The 23,912-nt window shown below is 38.6% G+C and overlaps 1 protein-coding gene across 2 annotated transcripts in view; it reads right to left on the bottom strand.

Moving 5' to 3' along the window:
• The window catches only part of rab40c (RAB40c, member RAS oncogene family), a 30,964-nt gene extending 7,683 nt beyond the window's left edge, over positions 1-23,281 (bottom strand). Inside the window, exons 1-5 of one of the 2 annotated variants that reach the window (XM_079834132.1) lie at positions 22,900-23,281; positions 21,995-22,400; positions 9,550-9,610; positions 4,898-4,958; positions 4,529-4,606 (exon numbers count right to left, since the gene is read on the bottom strand). In XM_079834132.1, the coding sequence (XP_079690258.1) occupies positions 4,529-4,606; positions 4,898-4,958; positions 9,550-9,610; positions 21,995-22,136 (342 nt within the window). In that variant the 5' untranslated portion in view covers positions 22,137-22,400; positions 22,900-23,281. Of the gene's footprint in view, positions 1-4,528; positions 4,607-4,897; positions 4,959-9,549; positions 9,611-21,994 lie in introns of both variants that reach the window. The other variant, XM_079834131.1, reaches the window with a different exon arrangement.
• Between the last annotated feature and the right edge of the window lie 631 nt (positions 23,282-23,912).

Consider the following 23,912-nt stretch of genomic DNA (forward strand, 5'->3'; position numbering starts at 1 on the left):
ACTGTGCTCCTCCGCAGCGGTTCCGACCAGACCGGTCTGAAATAGTCCCAATATAAACACTTATTATAAGTGTACCATTATGATTCAGGGTAAGACAAAAACACAGTTTGGAAAATGGATTCATGTTGTACGTTCTCATTATATAATTTTTGTAAATCTTGAACGCAAAAAAAGTTACGGGCAGCAGCTTAAAGCACAAGTTTTTATGTGCATTTTTAGAATGCATGCGCATCTTGGCATTTCCATACAGTGTTTTTTAATATCCCAAATAGGTGGATAGAAACAGCTATTGTATGTTATTAATCTGGGTTCATCTTGCTTTAACAAAGAACAAAACTCTTCAATGTACACAACATGCATACATGCAAACTTATCCACCTTATTTTGAAAAGAAGTAAGCTATCTGCGAGACTTCAGATTCATTAGCCATTATAGGTAAATAATAGGGTTGGGTACCGAAACCCGGTGCTAATATGGCACCGGTACCTTTATAACCGGTATGTGCCGGACCGAATCAGAACGCAGATTTCGGTGCCACTTAAATTCAAACATGCTTTCGCTCTTTGGCTGGTGCCGAGCCAGACGCAGACAAGCTCAGCGCTCGTCACATATCACAACTATTCAGTGTTTTCAACCACATCATGTTTATTTGAGGTTTCAGACATTTAAATGCTCATAAGTACTAGCAAAAAACACACACTGATGTCTATGGAAGCCGCAAAAACAATCCTTTCAGACAGTGTTTTATTCACATCAGATACACATTATATAGTGACTATATAGTTTACTCTATTCTTCTCCCAGTTCAGCAGAGGTCACTTACTTTCATGTATTTCGTGAGATGAAGATACATGTATGTGATGTAAATCCGACAGATCCGATTCTCTGAGGCGCAAACTAACATGGCGCCGCCCATCACGCAGTATATAATCAACTAACACACATTTACTCACACATATTTGAAAATCAGAATATCAGATAGTTCATGACCTAGTTAGCAAGTTTGTGAATATTTTGAATAAAAAAAGAAAAAAGAAAATAAACCCGATACAGCTGAGCTGTCATACCGCGCTACTGCGGCTGCTGTGTGTCATGTGAGAAGCATGACGTGTGTCCATGGAAACAATAAGGTGATGCGTTCTAAAATATTTTGCCAGAGAATATGGACATATTTCTGCAAAATAAAGCTGAAGCTTGAAGCTTGAAGCTGACCAAGAATACAGACGACTGCTGTTATTACTGTAACTGTTATGTAGAGTTAAATTAGGCCTATTGTAGCTGGGTTAGGTGGCTTTAGTTTTACTGTGAATTTGTTAAGTAAATTGTGTTTTGTATTTATTTATATTTATATATTTAAGTATACTTTAAACTTGTAATACATTTTTCAATTTAAATAATAACAAAACATTTAATAAAAAGCCATTCTTTAAAGGGGTGGTAAAACACATTCTTTTGAAGGCTTGATTGTGTTTGTGGGGTGCTTCGTTTTTAAAAAAAAAAATGTTATTTTTCATATATTTGACCTTTATTCTACACTGCTCTGTCCCTCCTTGTAAAACGGTCTGATGCTTCCCGGGTTGTATGAAGCCAGTCCCTCAAAAATACGCAATGGGCTCAGATTGGTTAGCTGGCCCAGTGTGTTGTGATTCGCTAACCGCAGTGCACGTTTGTCGGAAACGTCACGCCCCTTCCCTTCACCGGTAGACTGTGCTTTGGTCAGTATTAGAAACGATGGCGTCAATAAAACCATACCAATCTGAGCCCGAATCAGACCCAGAACATTTTAGTGAAGATGATTGAGCAGAACCTGTTCTTTCCTCAAGAGTAAAGACTGCGGATCTATAGTGATCGCTACTGAATGGCACTGTTACTTTTGTATTTTTAGAACAATTATAGCCAAATATCTGTCGCAAGAACTATTAACCCAAAACACTAAACACTGGCTTTACTAGTAAGTTAGCCAAATCACACACAGAACCATGTTTAGCATGCCTGTAGATAAACAACACATAAAAGCTCTAATCAAAGAATCATTTACACTAATGCCAAGTTCGCTGTTGAGATTTTAACATTAGTGTTTGTAACGTTAGGTGTTCGTCGGATAACATTAAGTATGAATGAGCATTTAACAGACTGGTTTGCAGAACATTGTTGTCATCTGTTTACTTCCTTGCTACAATGTACAATGTATTACAGGAAAACACATTGATGAAAAATAAATCAGACTTACAGGTTGTGGCCCGTAAACAGCTTCTGTTTGTAAATCCAGCTTTCAGGTCAAGCCGTTGTGCATATCCTGTATTGAACTCGCGAACATTGTGGAAGTTTTCCTCCGTGAAATCTGCTGCGGGAGGGAGCCCCGCGCGCGTCGTGCATTCACACACTGGCAGTGTTTGTCTTATGCAGCTGACGTTGTGCAAATCCGACATTGAACTCGCGATGATGGAAGTTTTCCTCCGCGAGATGTGCTGCGGGAGCCCCGCACGCGCCTGTTCCCTTCTGTCTCATACACACGTGCATATAACATGCTGTATGTTAAACGCTCTGCAACGCACCCCCGTCCCTATGAAGGCTGAACAAAGCAAGTGCCCCAGACCTGCAATCCTGATGAAAATAACAGCGTTTCCTCGCATTGCGGCAACAACACTCCAGCCTAACTATACCACAACAAAATGGCGCCCCCGACCCCCCTATTTAATATTCTCGGAGGAGGGGTTTATGTAAATATTGAGCCTGTTGATGTCACCAACCCTGGAGGAATGTCTGTAGTCGCCTACTGGCCGTTTGCTGTAGTTCTTAGAAACTGATTTCTTTAAAAGCAAATATCTCCCATTGCTTTAAACTTTGAACGTTGTAACTTTGCAGATGTTGTTTATGCTCAAGCAGCAACATTACACGCTAGCTTAAGTTAGAATAGTGAAATCGTGGTTTACCACCCCTTTAATCTCATCCACCTTGTTTTGTGGCTCTTTTTTAAAAAAAGTATCGGTTTGGCACCGGTACCGTTTTAAAAGTATCAGTTTGGCACCGTTTAGGCCCTGGCGACGTTTTAAAAGTATCGGTTTGGCACCGCTTAGGCACTGGTACCGTTTTAAAAGTATCAGTTTGGCACCGTTTAGGCCCTGGCGACGTTTTAAAAGTATCGGTTTGGCACCGCTTAGGCACTGGTACCGTTTTAAAAGTATCGGTTTGGCACCGTTTAGGCACTGGTACCGTTTTAAAAGTATCGGTTTGGCACCGTTTACAGTGATGCGCGGGTCAATGTATAAACAACCCGCACCCGACCGACGTTTTCAACTAACCCGCCCGCAACTCGGACCGCAAAAAAAAAAGAAGAAAATATTGTACCCGACCCGCTTCCTGACCCGCATTTTTTTAAAGTAATAAATGCTCATCGTAGCTCATTGGGCCATTGAGAAAATGTTTCAGGCCCTGACGTGGTGCGCTCAGAGGTGCAGCGGCGAGAGCAGGCAGTTCTTGAGGCGGCCCATCATTTTCCATTTCAGCTGTCTAGATGCATATTATTGATGAACGCGATGTTTATGTTTCGACCCGGCTTGAAGGTCATCAGCAGGTCAACTGCGAGAAAGCCCTTAATAGCTAGTTTCACTTTCTTATGCCAGCTGAGTGATGTAGTTGCTTTTGAATAGAAGCTTCAACTAAATTACATGTTTATTACATAACACTAGACTAGGCCTATATCATACAGCATTCAGAAAAAGAACAGTTTGCGCTCCTAATGGATTGATTTATTCATTTATTTTGTTTCATTTTCTTAACAATTAAGATGCTGCATGTGTTTATCCAGTCTAATCGATGTGTGCGTCTCTCCCCTGACAACAAAAATCCCGCCCCCTCTCAGAAAATACATAAAACTGACTTTTCTGAGCTATATGCGTTTAAAAGTAGCCTATTAAAATTGCACAATGGCATTGCTCAGTTCAACGTGTTGGGAAAGCGGGCATTTTGTCCCGCGTCAGTATTTATTAAAAAGTTAACGCTCAATAACGCTCAACATTCAAAAGGAAAATAAGGATGACCCGACCGACCGCGACCCGAATATCATTAAAAATTATTTTGGATGACTCGTTACCGCGGGTAACCGCGGGTGACCGCAGGCACCCGCTCATTTTGGATCAACCCGCGCATCACTGACCGTTTAGGCACTGGTACCGTTTTAAAAGTATCGGTTTGGCACCGTTTAAGCACTGGTACCGTTTTAAAAAGTATCGGTTTGGCACCGGTATCGAAAAAAGCCCAAACGATACCCAACCCTAGTAAATAACGAAGAATAACAAAGTGCAGTAAACGGTAAAACTATTCGCGCTACAAACCAGTGTGTGAATAACAAGTGTTTTTCTGTTATGTAAAGCTAAAAATAACTAGAAGCCGACGACACCGGAAGCTTTACACATTCAAATTACACATGCATCCGCTCTTACGTTAAAAATAAAAAGGATAGCCTACAGGACTATGGGTATAATTGTGATCTCACTTCCTGTCATCATAAAGAGCAGCTTAATCTTACCTCATCAATCTCCCTGATCCAGCGGTCTATCCCGTCAAACGACCAGCGGTTGGTGATGTCATACACCAACAGGATCCCCTGTAGAGGCCAAACAAACAATGCATTGTTAGCCGGTATCCTGTTCATGCAGTGAGGAGGGACGTTAACAGACTAACAGGACATGAACTGTGCTTGGCAAAACATTTCAACACACTCTAAGCCCACCAGTGAAAAATTGTCTCGTTCAATTCAGACTTTTGAACCCACCTGAATATAAAACACACTGGTCCTTGTGAATTATATAAACGTGTTTATAGTAAGTAAAACTGTGTCCTTTTTCACTTAGTACAGCATCAATCTTCTGACCAAGAACAATAAGTGACACTTTACCTGCGCTCCCCTGGAGTACGACCTGAAAATGGTGCAGAACCTGCCTTGTCCCGAGGTGTCCCTAAAAGCAAACAGAGACAAGTCAAGACAAAATCGCATCGCAAACAGACTGTAAATACCATGTCAGTCAAGCTTGACACATGAGCCCTGTTTCAAAACACAGTGAGCTGCTTTCATAGAGAGCATTTTAAGGCATCATAAGCACATTTCTGATGCGAAAGCTGTTCTAAAAAGGTGCTGCAAAAAATGCTGCCTTTTAAGTTATCTTCTTTTGGCCACTATCACATTCATAGCATAGGCGGCAATAGCAGACTGCACTGTGAGAAGCTCGGTGACAAAAATTCACCAAATATGGCAGATGAATGAGCAATAGTTATTTGTGTGCTATGCATTTCCTAGGCTTTTTAGAGTATTAACTTAACATGCTAACATCAAACTCAAGTCTATTTGTGTGGCACTCAGAGGTAATGCCTATGAAAAGCGTTCCAAATCCGTCACTTAAGAGGTTCTATTTCAGTTAGGATGCTCCCTTAAAAGGCAGCTACCTATGTAGGCAGTAAATAGAAAGGCAGCTCACTTCGTTTTGGAACAAAGCTATCAATATGAACTGTTTTGGACGCTGTCCTGAGTTTAGAGTTAACCAAAATACAAGATGACTCAGGCACTCGTGTTGGCGTCACAGCCTAGAAAAACGAGTTTTCCACTGTGGCACGTCCGCACCCAAATAACCTTTCCAGCTGCATACACTCGATCTGTGAGAACTTTCTCACACAGTCAAACTAGCCTTAATGGGCTGGAAAGTGTCAAATTATACCTGCTTTAAAAAGTCAGAGTGGCAGTTGCCTATTTGAAGTAGTGGGACTGAATGCGGTTTAGTGCTGAACTTCCACATTCACATCAGAGAGCCCATCAGGTTTACCTGGGAGCTCTGAAAAGTGCGTTAGCAAAGATAGATGTAGGGCGAGATTAAAGCCCTGAGGAGAGACTCTATGAGAAGGAATATACAGCAAGAAGCCACATTACTATAAAGCATTACATTATATAGCCCAGCACATTACGGCACACTATGGAAATTTCCTCAAGGGTTTTGAGAATTGCTCCTCAGGCACTTACCACACTCTGTGTTAACGCTAATGAGCTTGTTGTTTGTCTTCATAATGTGTAATTCGGCTGTCTTACAATCCGATGCCTTCCTGATTAGGAAACTTTTCATACTCTCTGGGGAAGTGGCTAAATGCCTCTATGGATGTGTAACATTGATTTCTCAGCCTTTTTCAGTTAATGGAACTTTATCTTATTTATGATTTATGAGCTCTTGCAATCATGCATTTTGTGCGTGTAAAAAAATGTTTTCATGTAAAATGTTTGAAAACATAAACATTTATTTTTAAAGTAGTCTCCTATGCTCACCATATCTGCATTTATTTAATCAAAAATACAGTAAAAACTAGGGGTAAAACAATATTCAAACCGAACAAAAAAAATGTGAAACACCACCCACGGTACTCTCATGGTTGTACCGAACGCCACCCGCTCCCTACTGCCCTGGCCCGTTGTTGAGGTTGGCCTCACAAAACAAATTTGACTTTTGATTAAATAGAAATTAGGGGTGTAACGGTACATGTATTTGTCCAGCAATTTTTTTAAATTCAAGGCTTATGTGTACACTATGAATACAGCATTGTAGCCTAACCACCAATAATCGCAAATAAGCTTCACGTTTTGTTACTTTCGATAAAAAAAAGTGTAATTTAAATTTCTGTCCATTTTATCATGGAATTCTAACAAAAAAATGCTGTTTTGACCAGGGGTCTGAACCGGTTCAAGGAACAAAAACGAAAACGAAATCAAAATCAATTTGAATCGTTCTGAACAGAAACGTTAATTTGAAATGACCATTAACCGGTTAATAACGTTATTTTATCGTTCTCTTTAATATTTTAATTTGGCAGTGACCAATCATGAATTGAGTAGTACAGCATGTGACGTTGACGGATCAAGCGTGAGTGAAATGCCCGCGCACCAGTCATCTATGAATCTACCGGTACGCAAGTCAGTGTAGAGCGCGCATTTTCATGCCTCAAGTACATTCTTTCCCCGCTGAGGTCTACAATGAAAGCGCAGGTATTGGAGGACATTCTTTTCGTATGTTTAAATAAGCAGTACGGACTTTAAGCTCAAATAGACTGATTTAGGCTAGTTTATGGATTCCGTTTAACCAAGTAGGTTACTAGCATCTATCAAACATTTTTCCTATAGTCTTTCAGATTGGCAATACAGGACAGGTCAATGTTTTCTATTTCAGTCCTTCCAGAAAAATGCGGCTTTTTTTTGTGATTGTTGTGGGCAAAAATCCTTGATTATGCGGCACGTTTTCTTAAAAAATGCGATGAAAAATGCGGGATATTTATGCAATTTTATGCGATAAAATTGCGGGAACTTGCAAAAACTGCGGTTTGATGAGAAAGAGAAAAAAAGCACTACATCACAGAAAGTGCTGGAATATTTAAGTTCTCATCTTGTTTTATTGAAGACCTTAATAATGGCTCAAATTTACAAAACATTTAGTCAATCAAGTTCTGTAGCTTTACAAAAGGAATATGCTACAACTTCTGAAAAAATTAATAAATAACTTCCTGTTTTACAGATGTCGCTATACAAAACAGACATTTGAGTGCTTCCAATGCACAAAGTGCAATCTCTTAAAGGGTTAGTTCACCTAAAAATGAAAATTCTGTCATTAATGACTTCCCTTTATGTTGTTGGACACAAATTAAGATATTTTAGTTGAATTCCGATGGCTCAGAAAGGCCTCCATTGGCACAATGTACACTCTCAAGACCCATAAAAGGTAGCCTACTAAAGACGTCGTTACAAAGTCCATCTCACTACAGTGGTTCTACAATAACTTTATGAAGCGACGATAATAGTTATTGTGTGCAAAAAAAACTAAATAACGACTTATATAGTGATGACTGATTTCAAAACACAGCATCATGATGCTATGAATCATCGAGTCGATTCATGATTCGGATCGCGTGTCAAACTGCTGAAATACGTGACTTTGGCGATCCAACCCGCTGAATCGACTCATTGATTCATAACGCTTCAAACCGCTGAATCAACTCATTGATTCATAACGCTTCAAACCGCTGAATCGACTCATTGATTCATAACGCTTCAAAGCTTCATGATGCTGTGTTTTGAAATCAGTCAGCACACAGGGAAACTGCTTTGCTCTTTTGCTGTTATTTTTGTTGGCCAATGGGAGTTTGTGCTTCATCATGGTTTCACCGGTATCTATGGTTTCTCCACGGGGTTTGAAGCTTTTCGATGACGTTCGCGTCGGGTAATCACGTCACTTCAAAACGTTCCCATGGCAATAGGCGGAAATGGCGGCTCTTGTGTGAAGTAAAAGAACATTTTTCAACTTTCTGCTAATATATATGACTTTTTTTGCAACGAAAATGCGGGGATTATGAAATCATGATAGCCCCACATATTTTGCACGCGGAAATAGGCAATTTATGCGGCGAAAGTGCGCCGTATTTGAAAAAATGCGGCCCCCGCATGAATATGCGGACTTTGGCTGATTATGCGTTAAATCACGCGATCGCATAATCGCGTTTTTCTGGAGGGACTGCTATTTAGACGGTTGATGCTTCGTATTAAATGGTATGTTATATTGCATTAAATGATCAAGCTTTATTAGCTGACTGAATTTGATTATGTGATGCAAGGACGTGTTGCGCAGTGTTTGCTTTGAAATTACCAGTTGACGGTGCATTAAAAGAGCAATGGTTATCCAGTTTATTTATTCTTTATTCATGCGATTTTTAAAACAAGTCGTGTTGAAAAAAAGTTATGTATAAAGAATGTTATCACTCTTCTGAAAAGAATTCGGCATAAGAGGGCCACTTTCGATTGTCTAACGCTCCATTAAAACAGGTCCGCTGTTTATGGTTTGTCATTAATGCATGTATTTCTGTTGTGGTTTTAAAAATGTTATGAAATAAATATTCAAGTTTAATTACCATGTGTATTATTATTATTGAGTGAAAAATAAGTCTATTTATACATATTTGTATAGGCTAAATTAAAATAACGTTATTAACCGGTATTTTTTCCAAATCAAACCGTTTTCGGAACAGTAATGTTCATTGAGGAACGCAAAAACGGAAACGCTATAATATCGTTTCTGCTCGGAGTGAACCGATTGATATTTTTTTCCGTTTTTAAGCCCTGGTTTTGACGCTCATTAATGTGGCGTGCCAGATCACTGTATAAGCGCCTCAGTTCAAGCGGCAGCGTGGAGTGCGAGTGAACTTTAAAACCGAGGTACGTATCGTTTTGTGTGCCGTTACACCCCTAGTAAAAACATTAATATTGTGAAATATTATTTCAATTTAAAATAACTTTTTTCTATTTTAATACATTTAAAATTTTTATTAATTCCTGTGATGACCATTAATTCAGTCTCATCTGTCTCAGTGCTTTTTTTATTTTCAGTGCAATGAAAAGGAAGGCCTGCTGTCTGTGGAATGAAGCCACACTGACTCTTAACTTAAAAGACTACATTTGCTTTTAGCAGGTGATGCATCATTCTGTCATGAGGGGAACACGAAGACAGAAAAGAGTTGTGATCCACTTACCAAAGCTCTAGTTTCACTCTCCGCCCGTCCAACAGGATCGTGGTGGTCTTGTAGTCGATTCCTGCAGAACAAGAGACAGAGAACACTTAGATAAGACCTCACCTGTGTATGCTTATCTACTGAAAAGAAAATACTCTAGAGAGGATCACAAACTCGAAAAGCTTCAGCCGCCAAAGCGATTGCATTTGGTGTACTACCTAATTTAATTCCAAGCCAATTCTTCCTTTCATTAGAAGGCACTAAAGCGGAGATGACCATCTTGACAGTGACTGTGCACATTCAGTGGAGAGCCTGACAGCTGCAGCCAATCTGCTCCTACTTAATGCTATCATAGCTGAAATGTGACCAGGACGCTTCCCATAAGGCGATTATCTTGACTGCTTATATACATTTATCATTCATAAAATGAAAATATGAACACAGTACGGGCTCCATTAACTGCATGGCAATATCTGCATTTTCGGTCGTTTCACAGCAGGTCAGCATTCAAACCTGTTTTGCATTTTCATAGACAGTTGTGTGTGTTAAATGTTAGTGGACTCGACCGTGGGGAGTTTATATTTTAAAATGCGTGTTCAGTACCACCGCTCCCTATTCCCAGAGTACGCACAATCTCGAAATTCATAGTGAGAGTAAACGCGAGCAAGCATTCAAACGCGATTTCAATACGTTACCGTGTTTGAAAGCGGCTCCTTGAGGCACGCGAATATCTCCCAATATAAAAGCTATCCCGTTGTAACCATCTCTTAGCTCTGTATCATGCTTGAAGATAAATTTTGTCTCCATTTGCACTTTGAATATTGAGTACTTTGATTATGGTTATTGTTTGCACTTAATATCCATGATCAATTTGTGGGAAGTAGTTCAGTTAGGAGGTCAAAAGAAGCTCATGTGCAGTTCTAAGGTCAGAAGAGACAATCATACAGGACAGAAGCCAATCATTTGAGTTTTTGCCAAAACCTTTACAGTGTTTGAGTATTGTTGTCTTTTACGGCTTATGATATGATAATTCATACTCAGAAAGTAGAACTGAAATGACATTCATTACAAGATGATGAGTTAAATCATTTCAAATGCACCTGCAAACAATTTTTCTAGTCATGTATTTCATCATTGAGGATTTCTTAAAAATACTATGTAAAAATCTTGTCTTATCTCGTATCTCGTCTCGTGCGATAAGCGTCTCGTCACACCCCTACTATATCCTATATTGCAGCTGCTGTACTACAAACTAACAATAATAATACTAGTAAAATAAAATTACTATTATCATCACCAAATGAAAATAAAATAAGAAATATTACTGTTGTAATTTATTGCAATTACTGTTGTAATTTTTTTTTTTAATCGAGTATTTAATAGAGATGCACCGATTGACCAGCCAGGGACTGGATTCGGCCGATTTTCCGCATGATCGGTCCAGATTGGTGTCCGGCCGGTCAGTCTCAAGTCTTTCCGATTCCGACCTGGCCCGTTTTGTTGCCAGCGGCACAGAGCGAGAATGTACAGCTGACATTATACCCTCTCTTCTCTCCGACGGCGAAGTGACACACACCCGCCTCCTCTCACTCACTCGTCTCATTCGCTCCGGTTAAAATGTGCTTGTATTGCTCATAATTGTATTCATTCCCGCAGGTTTCGCGCTCACACCTCCGTATAAGTGGAGCACACAAGCCACTTCTCATATAGTTGAGAAAGACAACGCATGGTGTGTAACAGTATATTGGATCTGTGCATAAACTCTTAAAGCGACAGCAGTCTAATGTTCTTACTGCTGATTCATGTTAATCCATTTATTTATAAATTAAATAAATAGAATTTTTACATTTTTACAATTAAGACTATGTAGTAGGGGTGTAACATCGTTCACTGACAAGCTGAGCCATATCGCATTAATTATCGCAGGCGATACGTCCGTGATAATTAATGCGATATGGCTCAGCTTGTCAGTGAACTACGGCTCTGTGTAGTAAATGCCGCTCCATCTGAAAGCAGGTGATGGCGATTTACTACTAATCAAGGAACCGGCTTTACTGACGAGATGCGCCTAACAATGTCATGCGATATATCGCCCAGCCCTAGTCAGTACTACATAACTACTATACATAATGATGAATATATATAATGTATAATAATGCAATGGGGTAGGGCTGCCACTAACGACTATTTTTATATCGATTAATCTATCGACTAATTTATTGATTAATCTATCGACTAATTTATCACAATCATTTTCAACAATTTTACATAAAAACATTTAATTTAACTTGCAACTTTGGCATTCAGTAGTGTACTATAAAAAAGTATAAACAAGCCCTTGACAAAATGTAAAGCTAAAAGAGTAAAAATTTAAAAAGGTACAAATTTGTAAACCAACATAAAAAAAGAGAATATCCGCAAATACTTTTTATATAGAATAGTGTTGTCACGATACCAAAATTATGACTTCGATATGATACCAGACTAAAATACCTCAATAACGATAAGTTACTGAATCGGTACCACAAAAAAACTGTAAAAGTAATTTAATAATATGACAGAACTTACTATTCATTGTTTTATCATTGTTTTAGGGTTAAACCCCTAAAACCGAATAATCCGCAAAACTGGCCTCGCGATCTGTCTGAGTGAAGGCTTGTGCGCGGCTACGCGCGCTTCAGGTCAGAGTCCGGCAGCGCGCGCGAGCACGTACCGACCGCGGCGCACTTCTGTTGCTTTCTTCTCTGTGAACTGCGCGTATATATTTGACTGTTCTGCTTCCATTGTTTAGTGAACGGTGGAAGCAGAGCTCGCACACACGTCCTCACTCCTGCTGTCACACATCGACGCAAATTAAGAAATACTGCTCTTATTAGTGTGCTGTCATTTTTAAAGTACCGGTACTAATACAATTTTATATCGTACCCAACTTACCCAGTTGACAAAAAATATTGACGTTGACTAATTAACAGCGTCGACGCAGTCGATTGTAACGACCAATCACGACAGGCCTATGGGGGAATATTTGTTATTTGTGGGCCCTGATAATGCCAAATGTCTTATGTTACAAGTAAAAAGTGGCCTAAATTATTTTAAATATATCTAGTCACTATGCAGTGACAGAGTGCAAGCATACTCATCTAAAATAATTCTGTATTTTCCGCTTCAGAATCAGAATTTTTATTCTGGTGTCACTTACGAAAAAAACCCAGGAAATCTGAATCGACCAAGAAAATTGCAATCGGTACATCTCTAGTATTTAAGAAAAACTAATCATTTTACAGGAAAACTATAAAATTATACTATTTACAGCTGTCTTAATTTCTTGACTTTCAAATGTCAAACCATTGAGTTTTTATTTTGGCTGAAAACCACAGGGAGCCCCTTAAAGTTTATCTTTTGTTGACAAAAGCAGGTCAAGTCACAATTTTGATTTTGTTTAATCATGCAAGGGTGGGCTTCCATATTTAAAAAAAAAAAAAGTAAGATCCTCCATAATGCTTTGATGACTCTGAAGCATGTTTCAAGGAGAATTTCCTCTCACGCTCTCAGCTAAACAGGCACCATAAAAGCTCAACGTCGACAGGCAAATGTGGGCTGTTTCTGAGCCCATACATAAGCTTCGTCCGTCCTCCATTATTAAACATCTACAAGAGAGAAATTACTCGCACTTAAAAAGAACCACTGGGGCTGATTTCCTGCTGCTCTCCATCCTGCAAAAGCTTTGCTCTTAAGCAGGGCAGCACATAAAGCCAAAGGCACATCACACTTCCTTCCTCTAGCATCCCTCCTCCTTCGTTCTGGGTAATTGTATGGGCAGATGGCTCAGAAACACGGCCTGACAAGGGCAGTACGGTGTAATTATCATCTCAGGTTCCAGATTCGGGCCGCAGGCCAAGACTTCCCAGCCCTACTGAGGGAAGACAGCCTGAAGCGGCTAGTTTGAGGAAGAGCCTGGAAGTGAAAGTTCCAGCAGGACTTGAGGACACCTGAGAGGAATCGAGTGGACAGGGCAGGGCTCAACATAAAAAAAAATTCCCACTGGCCCCTGGGGCCAGTAGATCAGAGTTTTGCTGGCCCCTTCTATATTTTTATTGGCCCTGAAAGAAATATAAGGAAAACTTTTCCATTAAGCTGTATGTATTGTATACATTCAGATTAATCAATACAGCAAATGGAGTACATGAATTAAGAGCTAGAGAGCCCCTGGAGACATGCAAAAATAACCAAATTGTCATTGTAACTATGAATTTTTTATTGCAGTATATATATATTTTTGTCCAACCAACAGTCGTATCCAAGTTATTGTTATATATGACAAAGAAAAGCATCAGAAAAATAAATATAAAAATGTATATAAACTATTTAAAAACTGTAGCAAACAAATATATATATATATATATATATATATATATATATATATATATATATATATATATATATATATATATATATATATATATATATATATATATATATAAAACAAAAGATAAACAATTAACGAAGATACACATTATACAAGATATTTTTGGCTTCATTTAGCCGTAGTCACGTGACATAGGTGTTTTGAATCAAGTTTCGGATCGTTCGACTCGAAACATCTGTGCTTCGGATCGCGCAAAGCTTCGGAACTACAGTTTTGCGTCAGCCATCCCTGACGTCCACATGAAACCGAAAGTATAATTTACTCGTCTCGTCTCGGCCTGTTTCGGAGCGCGCGCGCTGCCTTTGGAATGACACCCAAATTCACTCATGACACAAGTCAAGCACTCGCACTTTGGATCTATCATTTATGAGCAAAGTTACAGTGATATATTAGCTAGCTAGTTGAGTAACTTACCTTCTACATGCTACATCGGTGAGGTACTGAGAGCCAACGTCTTCGCCATTCTTCTTGAGAAGAGCGACCGTTCTCTCGTAGGCAGTAAAGGGGAGCTCACTCTTCACGTAAGCATATATATGGTAAGCAGTGTTTATTAGCCTCGTAGTTCTTTGCCATTTTAATACGTAATAAAAAAATTGAAGTAACATTGACACTCTTCGCGCCACTGGGTATGACGTTTGTTTTGCCTTTGCGGATGGCCAATCACTGGCCCGCGCGGGCCAGTGATTGGCCATTCAACTAGCCCGACATACTCTTTTACTGGCCCCAGGCCATTGCTTATGTCAAGCCCTGGGACAGGGACATGTGCGGGCATGTTAAATTCAATTTAAACTTCCTATTATCAATGGATGGTGGAAAACAAAAGTTCTTACAGCTGGAGAATGTAGAAGGGTTTGATGTTTTCATAGCAGGAGGCCTTTGCTTTCAGTGCATGTCTTTGTGTCTCAATGTTGTGCTTGCTCATAACATATTCCGTCTGAAATGCAATGTGCCCAGCTACGCTGAGGAGCTAGAGCAGGGTGCGTCTGAATTTGAGAGTAATTTCAATGACTGCGTGCACATGAGAGTAATGAAACAAACATGCCTAAGGCTGAGAGAGGTAGAAAAGCTGGTTTCACTGGGACCATGCATTCCAACACAACATGACTCTACGCTGACTTCAATGTCTGATCATCACTTTATCATTCATCAGAAGAACTGCAGATACTTTCTTTCTTCTAAAAATTGAAAACAATGAAAGCAGTGTCTTAATGTTTGCTCCACAAACAACAAATTCAGAATAACTGAGGTTTAGCTGCAAGTCTGACTTTAGGCCTCATTTTGGTCAAAGTACTAAAAAAAAATGACTACAACTATGACAAGAGGAAAAAGTCTATAGCAGTGATTTAAGTGCAATATATTCTCAAAATGGACTGGACAACTAATTGGTCTCAAAGGGATAGTTCAACCATAAATGAAAATTACGTAATTTATTGACTCCCTCATTCATGTCATTCCAAACCGGCACGGCTTACTTTCTTCAGTGGGACACAAAATAATATATTCTGAGGAATGGACTTCCAATTTATGGACATAAAAAGTCATTTTATGTTTCACAGAAGAAATCCATCACAGGAATAAATGACATCTTAAAAGTATTCAACATTTACAATACTACTATTTTTCCTGTATTTCTGATCAAATAAATGCACCCATGGTGTGTAAAAGACATCTTTCAAAAACAAAACAAAAAAAAATCATACCAACCCCAAACTTTTAAATGGTAAATGTACATAAGACAGGTTTGTGTGTTCATAAACACTTACGCAAAGAGCAAAAAAATGGAATCAAATTGGTCTCGAGATGCTTTTTTAAAAGTTGTACTAATTATAACCTGACATGTTGTCTGTTCTTTTTTTTTTTTTTTGCTTGTTTGTTTGTTATGGCTGATTCCCATGAGCTGGTGCACCATCAACAAGGGGTTCGCACGGAAACTTTGGACGTATATGAATGATATCAGGGTTTTTCCTACATTGATTTTTTTTTGGCGGCCGCCAAAACAAATTGTTGTCCCGCCAAAGCCTTAACTTATTTGATCAGTTATTTTGATTTATGATTGATGTAGTAAAGCAGTGTTTCCCAACGGGGTGGCGTGTAAAAGTTCTCTTTTTTAAACTTTGTTCAATGCATGTTAGTGCTGCCGTATGAACAGTCATTTTCGCCTTCATCACCCGGGTGTAGTGCCAGACGACGCAAATGAGAAGCCGTGCGCGCTGTGAAAAAATGTGTCTCGCGCAAATATTGAGTTCTCTTTCAAGTCTTGTTCTTGAACGGACAAACTCACACAAAAGTATGTCAACATGTCCATCTTGATGAGTATTCTAGCAGACATAGTCTGTATATGCTTTAAGTAAACGTAATGGTCGAGAAAGACGACCTTAAAGGGGCAGTAGCCTTTACTGCTGTCTGTTTAATGTCAAACAATCTGCATTAAACAAACGTCTGCTAATGTCCGATTCGCGACCTGATGACTCCTTTGAACCGAATCATTTTAACGACTGGTTAGAACAACTGATCTGTCCAACACTGAACTAACGAATCAGTTAATTAATTTACATCTGAAATGAGAACACAAGTGTGCTTACCCAATTTAACAAGAGTGGGTGTAAGAGTTAGTTTTAATTATCCACAGTATTTTAGCTTATTTATGTTCACAATGTGTAGTAAAATAAATGGCCTAAAATCATCTAGTTTAGACTGGAGTGAGGTGAACCCAGAACAAAGTTGTTATTAGCTAGCTGATGAAATTGTATATGGCAGAAAATTAGGCTGTAAAAATGAGGAACAAAAACAAACATCAAGGTATCAAAATAAGATAAGCAAAATTTACAAACTTTCTTTGAATTTATTTAAAATGTATTGTCAGTATTGCGCTTGCAGATCACGTGGGTAGGGTACTTTTTTACTGTGTGTGTGTGTGTATGTATATGGATGACCATGTCTGTCAGCCACCACCGAAGACCATTTTTGACCCAGGTAACCTCTGGTTTCTTCCAACAAAGAATTTTTTTTTTTTTAATCGAACGCATTTTTTATTGATATCGATTGATATTCATTACGTGTCTATCGCAATACATATCGTTATCGTTTTATCGTCCTATCGTCCAGCCCTAATATAGAAAGTACATTTATAAATGGTTATATATGGCCTTTTGTCTTAATTTGTGCTGGCCTGCATAAATTCACTAGCTGTGTAATGTAAGTTGTAGTTGTGTTCTACGATAGAACTGGTCCTGTAGCCCCTAGACCTCGGTGTGCAGTGACCCATCTTTATTGTATAAGTTTCTTTATTTTTCCATTTTCCATTTATACTTTGGTTTTCCTCAGTTGGGATGCCATAGCTTTGCTTTTTTGTAACCCTATGCTTTGGAAATAAACCCCTAAGTGTTTGCAGTAGCCTCTTTTTCCCCTTCACTGGTCACATCTATCACACTGTGATCCTATCAAAAAAGAACAGATAGAAAATTAGAGGTACTCAAAGGAAAAAACACTCTATCATGGTCATATTGCTATCGCTGTGCTTGTCTGTGCCAAATCCATCAATCACTAGAAGGCCAACCAAGATGTCTGCATCTGCAACTTTAGACTCTAAATATTTACAGATGTCCACTCGAAGCCAGCGCAAAGACAAATCAATGAGAGTAAACACTACAGAACCAATTTATAAGAATGCAGACTGCAAAATCTACAACCAACAGCATAAGGAGGTTTAAGGGGCCGTTCACACAGAACGCAGTTTGCCATTTCACTGCACTGCTTTTCCATAGTTTTTCAATGCAAATACACGCTAGAAGGACGCGCATGACCGTTGCGCTCGTATCTTTTGCAGCGTCTCGCGCATGACACTGCAATCTAAAAATGCGGCACTCAAGTTATGACTTCTGTGATGCGGAAAACGCGGACGGAATCACAGAAATCAGCCATAAAAATGTACCGTTTAACGTGGAATTTTTTTTATTTTTGCTGAATAAACAAAAAGTAGGTCAGTACATTTGAATCAAATTGTGATACAGAATAGGGTCTGTGAATATTAAACCGCAAAACACTATTTAAATATGAATTCTGCGTGTCTCTGTGTGAATGTGATGTGCGGTTTCATTTACCACACACACACGACGGTCGTGTGTTTCCATCTCTGCCGTCTCATATGAGGACATGAATTCATGAACTTCATCTCGAGAGCCACTCTGAGTCACTTCACGAGCATTTAACCATGTCATGTGCAGAGCATTGTTTGACCAGAGAGGTTTGTTTAATTTCATATGACTAAAAGATCAATTAAATTAATGTTTTATGCCTTCATTTGATTGGCAGAAAAATTAAAACACACAACAAAGAATTTCTGAAGGGAAAAAAAAATATTTAATAGAAATGTAATTTTTTTTTTTTTTAAAAATCAATCAATCAATCAATTAGACATACGGTTTAAAAAAAAGAAGAAGAAAACACTGAATTTAGTAAAAAAAAAAAAAACAATTTGAGAAAAAATATAAAATAAAACGTATTTCATAGGGCCTTAAACGTGAGATTTTTGTTAAACTTTTAATACATTTCTAAATTGTATAAGTTTCATGATTTCAATTAATTAGACATGCTTTTTGATTACTAAAATTGAATTTATTTAACCATTAAAATGTAGTCCAGAAAATTCAAACGGAATTTGGAAAAAAAATACAATGGATTTCATAGGGACCTAATGCTGCATTCACACCAACCGCGAATAGAGCATCAAAATCACATCTAGTTGGACGCTTAACATTTTGAATCCACAGCGAATTGGACGTGCGTATAAATCGAGTGTTTGAAGCAAAATAGACACATGTTCAAGGCGCTCCAGGAAAAAAATGTCATAAAACACCACTCTACCTCTTTTCATTTTCATTAAAAAAAATATATTAAACATTAATAGCCACACAAATGTGGTTCAGGCAACGCACTACCTACATTATCTTCACTGCATGTATATTTAAATATCCTAAAAAATAAAAAAATAAAAAATAAAGTTATGAATCTCTTTGCCCTCATTTAAAACAATTTGCCAGACAACAAATTATAGATTCATGACACCAAAGATCGCCCGTTAGATCCACACAAGACTAATTCTCTCATGTTTAACCACTACAGAGACATCCGAGCAAACGTCAGCAGCAAACGTCAGAAGGACTGGCCGAGGAAAGGCTGCTCTCGTCGGGGTTAATGAGCACTGAGCGCCTGGTGATCGCCTGGATCTCACAACTCCAAAAACGCAAGATTCATTTTTTTTTTAATAGGCGCCCTTCTTTATAAATAAACCACAGATTTGAGATTTAAACAACTACATTCTCACCTGAAAATGTTTTAAAACCAAATTGTGACACAATAACAGTAGTATTTTTAAATTATGCAGGGTTTCTCATCATGACACTTTACCACGTGACAGTAGCAAGCAGGCTCCTGATTGGGTAACGCGGCGCGAAATGAAGCCAAAGTTCCGATTTTTCAACTCGGGAGTCAGACGCGAATTCACTTCAAATGTGCGAATGCACAAAAAGCACCAAATAAAATCACTTGTGCGTATCGCGCAAGACGCTCGATTTTGTGTCATCCGCGCGCGAAACGCATCTATCGCGTCGCAGGACCTCCAGACGTGCGTCAATGCGTCTTTCCATTGACTTAACATTGAAATCACTCGCTCCAGACACTCTGTTCGCGTTTGGTGTGTATGCAGCATTAGAAATCAAAAACTGAATGCATCATCTAGCTGATGCATTTATCTACAGCAAGTTAGAGAACAGTCCCCTTGAGGCAAACTGGGGTTAAGTGCCTTGCTCAAGGGCATCTCCCCTTATAGGGTTTGAGCCTATGGACCTTTCGGTTCCCAGCCCAGATCATTAACACCAAATCTACACCACCCACATGTCCTCCTAAAACATCTAAAAGTAGTTTTATATAATGATATGAAGTCGAAACCATAAAAGGAAGCTTTTCTCTGCTTTAATATTTCACGTTGCTCACAGCTAATACCTCCACATACCCTATGTATAATTCATTAAAAAAGCCTTTCAACATTAAAAGCATCTGAGCATGTCTTTGGATGTCATCTCCCTCAGGGATATATACAAGCCTGCAGCGTAAATCACCAGCTCGTGGGGCCATCTGTGTTGATTTTGAATGATTGTGCAAGGCAACACTTTTGAAGCTGGACCAGCAAGCTTCCCTTGGACACTTCAGAAAACAGCCATCACCGTGAGATCTCTCACACCCAGAAAACACACTGTTCCCTAATAGGTTCAACCAACAAGATAAACAGCAGCCCATAAGAATGAAACGGGATGGAACAAGAGCACCCCAGCTCACATGAGGCTCATTTGGATATGAAAGGCATATGGTCTATCACCTCACCGGCTTCAGCCTAATGACAGAGCGTGGATGATCTCATTACAGCCGATGGAGAGCCGTGAAATTATTATTATTTTTTTTCAAAAGAGCTTGTGTTTCAAACTGGTCTTGACGGTGTGGTGTGCTGTACTGGCCTGTTCATTGAAAGCAGACACTTCAAACTTCTTAGTCATGTTTCCTTATGTGTTTTGTATCCTGAGGGAAATCTCTGTGCTGGAACACTCAACGAAAACATCTTACACAATCTTGACTATAAACAAAAGAGATCAACCAATACTAATATAGATTATTTTTGATAGTGTCTCAAAATGACAGATAATGGGTATAACCCATATTCATTCCACACTTTTTAAGTTAAACTGTTTTGTAAAATGGCACCATTTGAGAGAATAGCACCTTGAATGCTGTCGTTGGGTGCTATTCTCTCAAATGGTGCCATTTTACAAATAAATGCTGTATTTGAGGATAATTATAAAAGTCATTCATTGTGAAAAATGTGCAGATTAGTCTTTAGACATAGCCATACATTTTTTTTAGGAAAAAATACACTTGCAACTATTAAGATAAAAAATAACTTTACAAAAATAACAAAATATTACTACTAATTATTATTATTATTTACTTTATTATTAATTAGAGTAAAATATTTATAAAACCTATTGTGTGTTGTTTCATTATTATTAATTTGCGACAAAATAAAACAATACATTTGAATTGGTTCTGCCGATTATCTACCTGATTGGTCATAAAAAAACAATACGGGTTGAATTCTATGCATAACCAATTATTATCCATGTCCAGGCAATATGCAGACATGATTTTAATTATTGTTTTATTCCTAATTTTAACACAATGATAACTAAATTATTATTATACTACAACAATAACACATCACAGGCATAATGAATATTTTATTAACATTGTTATTATTATTATGCAAAGTTGATCAGTGATCTAGAAGGTTACAAATATTTTTTTTTGTCATTGTTTATGTCTAAAAAGCTATGCTATGTCTAAAAGCAACACATTTATTTTTTTAATGGATCATTAAAAAGTATATGGTGCCATTTATTTACATTTCTGCTCCCAAAGAAGTTTAATAAATTGCAACGTTTTGGCCACAAATGGTCTTCGTCAGGTGAACAAAACAACAAGCATCAACAACTTTTATATCCACATGAAGAACAATCAAACATCACGCTCAATCATCCAACAATTGTATAATTTATCCGTTGACCAATGACCAATTAAACTGAAAAGAGTGAACACGGTTAAAACTATTGTTCAAACCGATTATCAGACAAAAAACATGAAGTATATGTTATACAACCACTGAGCAGAACATTTTCAGCTTTTATATAACAAATCTGATTGGGCAAATGTGAGCATTACACAATCCTCCAAGAGACAAACAATAATAAACTAGTATTAATCATTTGCGTTTCCGCCTCCTATAAGTCACTGACACTGTAATATGGCACCCATAGAATGACTCACCATACACATAAAAATAATACTGCCCAGGTTATTTGGTTAAACCTATTAATACCACTATTATATGAATGGCTCACTGTGAGTGACAGCCTTGATCTGAGATTATTCTGGCTGCAGGATGTGTTACTCGCATTCTGAGTGAAGATGCGTGGGGTGTGTTGACTAACTCACCGCTGCTGTAGGCATATGGAGACTCAGCAGATCCATCTTGAAGGCTGTCCAAGATCTCTCCTTTCCCCACATCGCTGTCTCCCACCAGGAGGAACTTGAGCAGGTAGTCGTAGCTCTTCACAGGGCTGCCCTGGGTGCCCATAATTGCTCACATCAGAGCCAGAGTGAGAGCAAAGGGTTGGAGACAACTGTGTGTGTCCCTCTCTGATGCCAAAGATGGACCCTGATTCCTCCAGAGCTCTAGGAGTCTATGAGTCTCTTGTGGCAGGTCTATCTTTGAATGGGTGTGAGGCCAAATCAGCAGACAGACCAAATCAAACCATTTCCCACCCGTCCAGTCCAGATCCGGAAATGGAGTTTAAAGTGTACAGCCTTTTAAATGTCCAGCCGTATTCACTCGTCCAGTCTAAATATTGTAAAATAGTATGAATCATCAGTGCATAAATACTTTATTGGCTGGCAAACTGAACAGCTAGGTTGTTTACATTTCTTCCAACAAGCTCAAATCATCGTTACTAAAAACGAAATTAAAATAATACGCATTAAAGTCTCAAAACCACTTAACAAAACATCTATTTTATCATGGCAAATTATTGCTATAATAGAAAAGCAATGGAGCTATCAAGCTAGTGCATTGTTAGCCTGCGCCTGCCAAACTGTCAACACAAAGAAATAATCTCATCACAATTTTGTCTAGTAATCACCCGCACGGTTATGACAATATTAATAATAAGAATGTATGTTTGTTATCGTAAAACTAATTAAAATACATTTAAGACGAGCCGTTATTCAGATGGAGTATCACAGCATCGGCTAACGCTACTACGTTTAGCTATGAGCCTAGCGCGTCAAAACAAGCGCACAACATTGATTTAATATCATAAATTAGTGAAGAAATTTCTCACAATCACAATATGTTCCTGCTGCAATTTGAAGTAAAAACTTTAGCCTGACAGAAGAAAGAAGGACGTCCACATTCGCGCTCCAGTTAGCTTGAGCAGCCGATGCTAGCGCGTCTGGCAGAAATCATGACTCCATTTCTGTTTTTCTCTGAATAACAAAGATTCATGTACATTCGCGATGCTCGTCTCGGGATCTCTGCGCGTTATCAGGCGGTTCTGGGGCGAGGCGCGGAAGGTGGGGGATTAAAAGATAATCCGACCCGCTGGATATTATTGCTTGTGCTGTAAATGCCCTCGGATATCCAAATATGTCCCATGTTCTCTCACACAGGAGATCACACACACTATCACGCTGAGCTTTCACCTCTGCGTACTACAGCGCTCTGACTGACTGTACCTCCCCCTACACACACGCGCGCGCGCACACACACACACACACACACACACAATATATATATATATCAATATTAATACACACAATAAAACACAAACAGTGACATAAAGAAATACAAATAAAGTGCAATGATAATAAAATGTATAGAAATTACGTACACTACTAACATTTAATGTATGTGGTTGGGTGGGTGGTTGGGTGGTTGGATCAGTTCCATTGAATGTGCCTAAAAATGTTGCCTAGGTAGGCAGGATGCTAGATTTGAGTCACAGCCATTCAAACAGTACTCTTTCGTTTATAGTTATGTACCTGTTTAGGCTGAGGGACAGTTCAGTATTAATTCCAAATATGACTGAGGCAGATTTTTTTTTCATTTTTGGTAGAATTATTACAGTTTTTCTCAATTGTTTACACACAAATACTGGTACTTGAGACACAATGACCACAATATGTAACTCATGCACCTACCCCCTGAACCAATTCTGCTAAACTACAAGCACAATTCCTGCTTTACACTCAAATTGCAGTTCTAAAACACACTTTTTCAAAACACTACACACAATTCTCTGCATTTGGCAAAATGTTTTAATGCTGAAAATCTCTTGTTTTCACAAGGAACACA

Source organism: Gobio gobio (assembly GCF_949357685.1).
Source record: "Gobio gobio genome assembly, chromosome: 1".
Taxonomy (NCBI): domain Eukaryota; kingdom Metazoa; phylum Chordata; class Actinopteri; order Cypriniformes; family Gobionidae; genus Gobio; species Gobio gobio.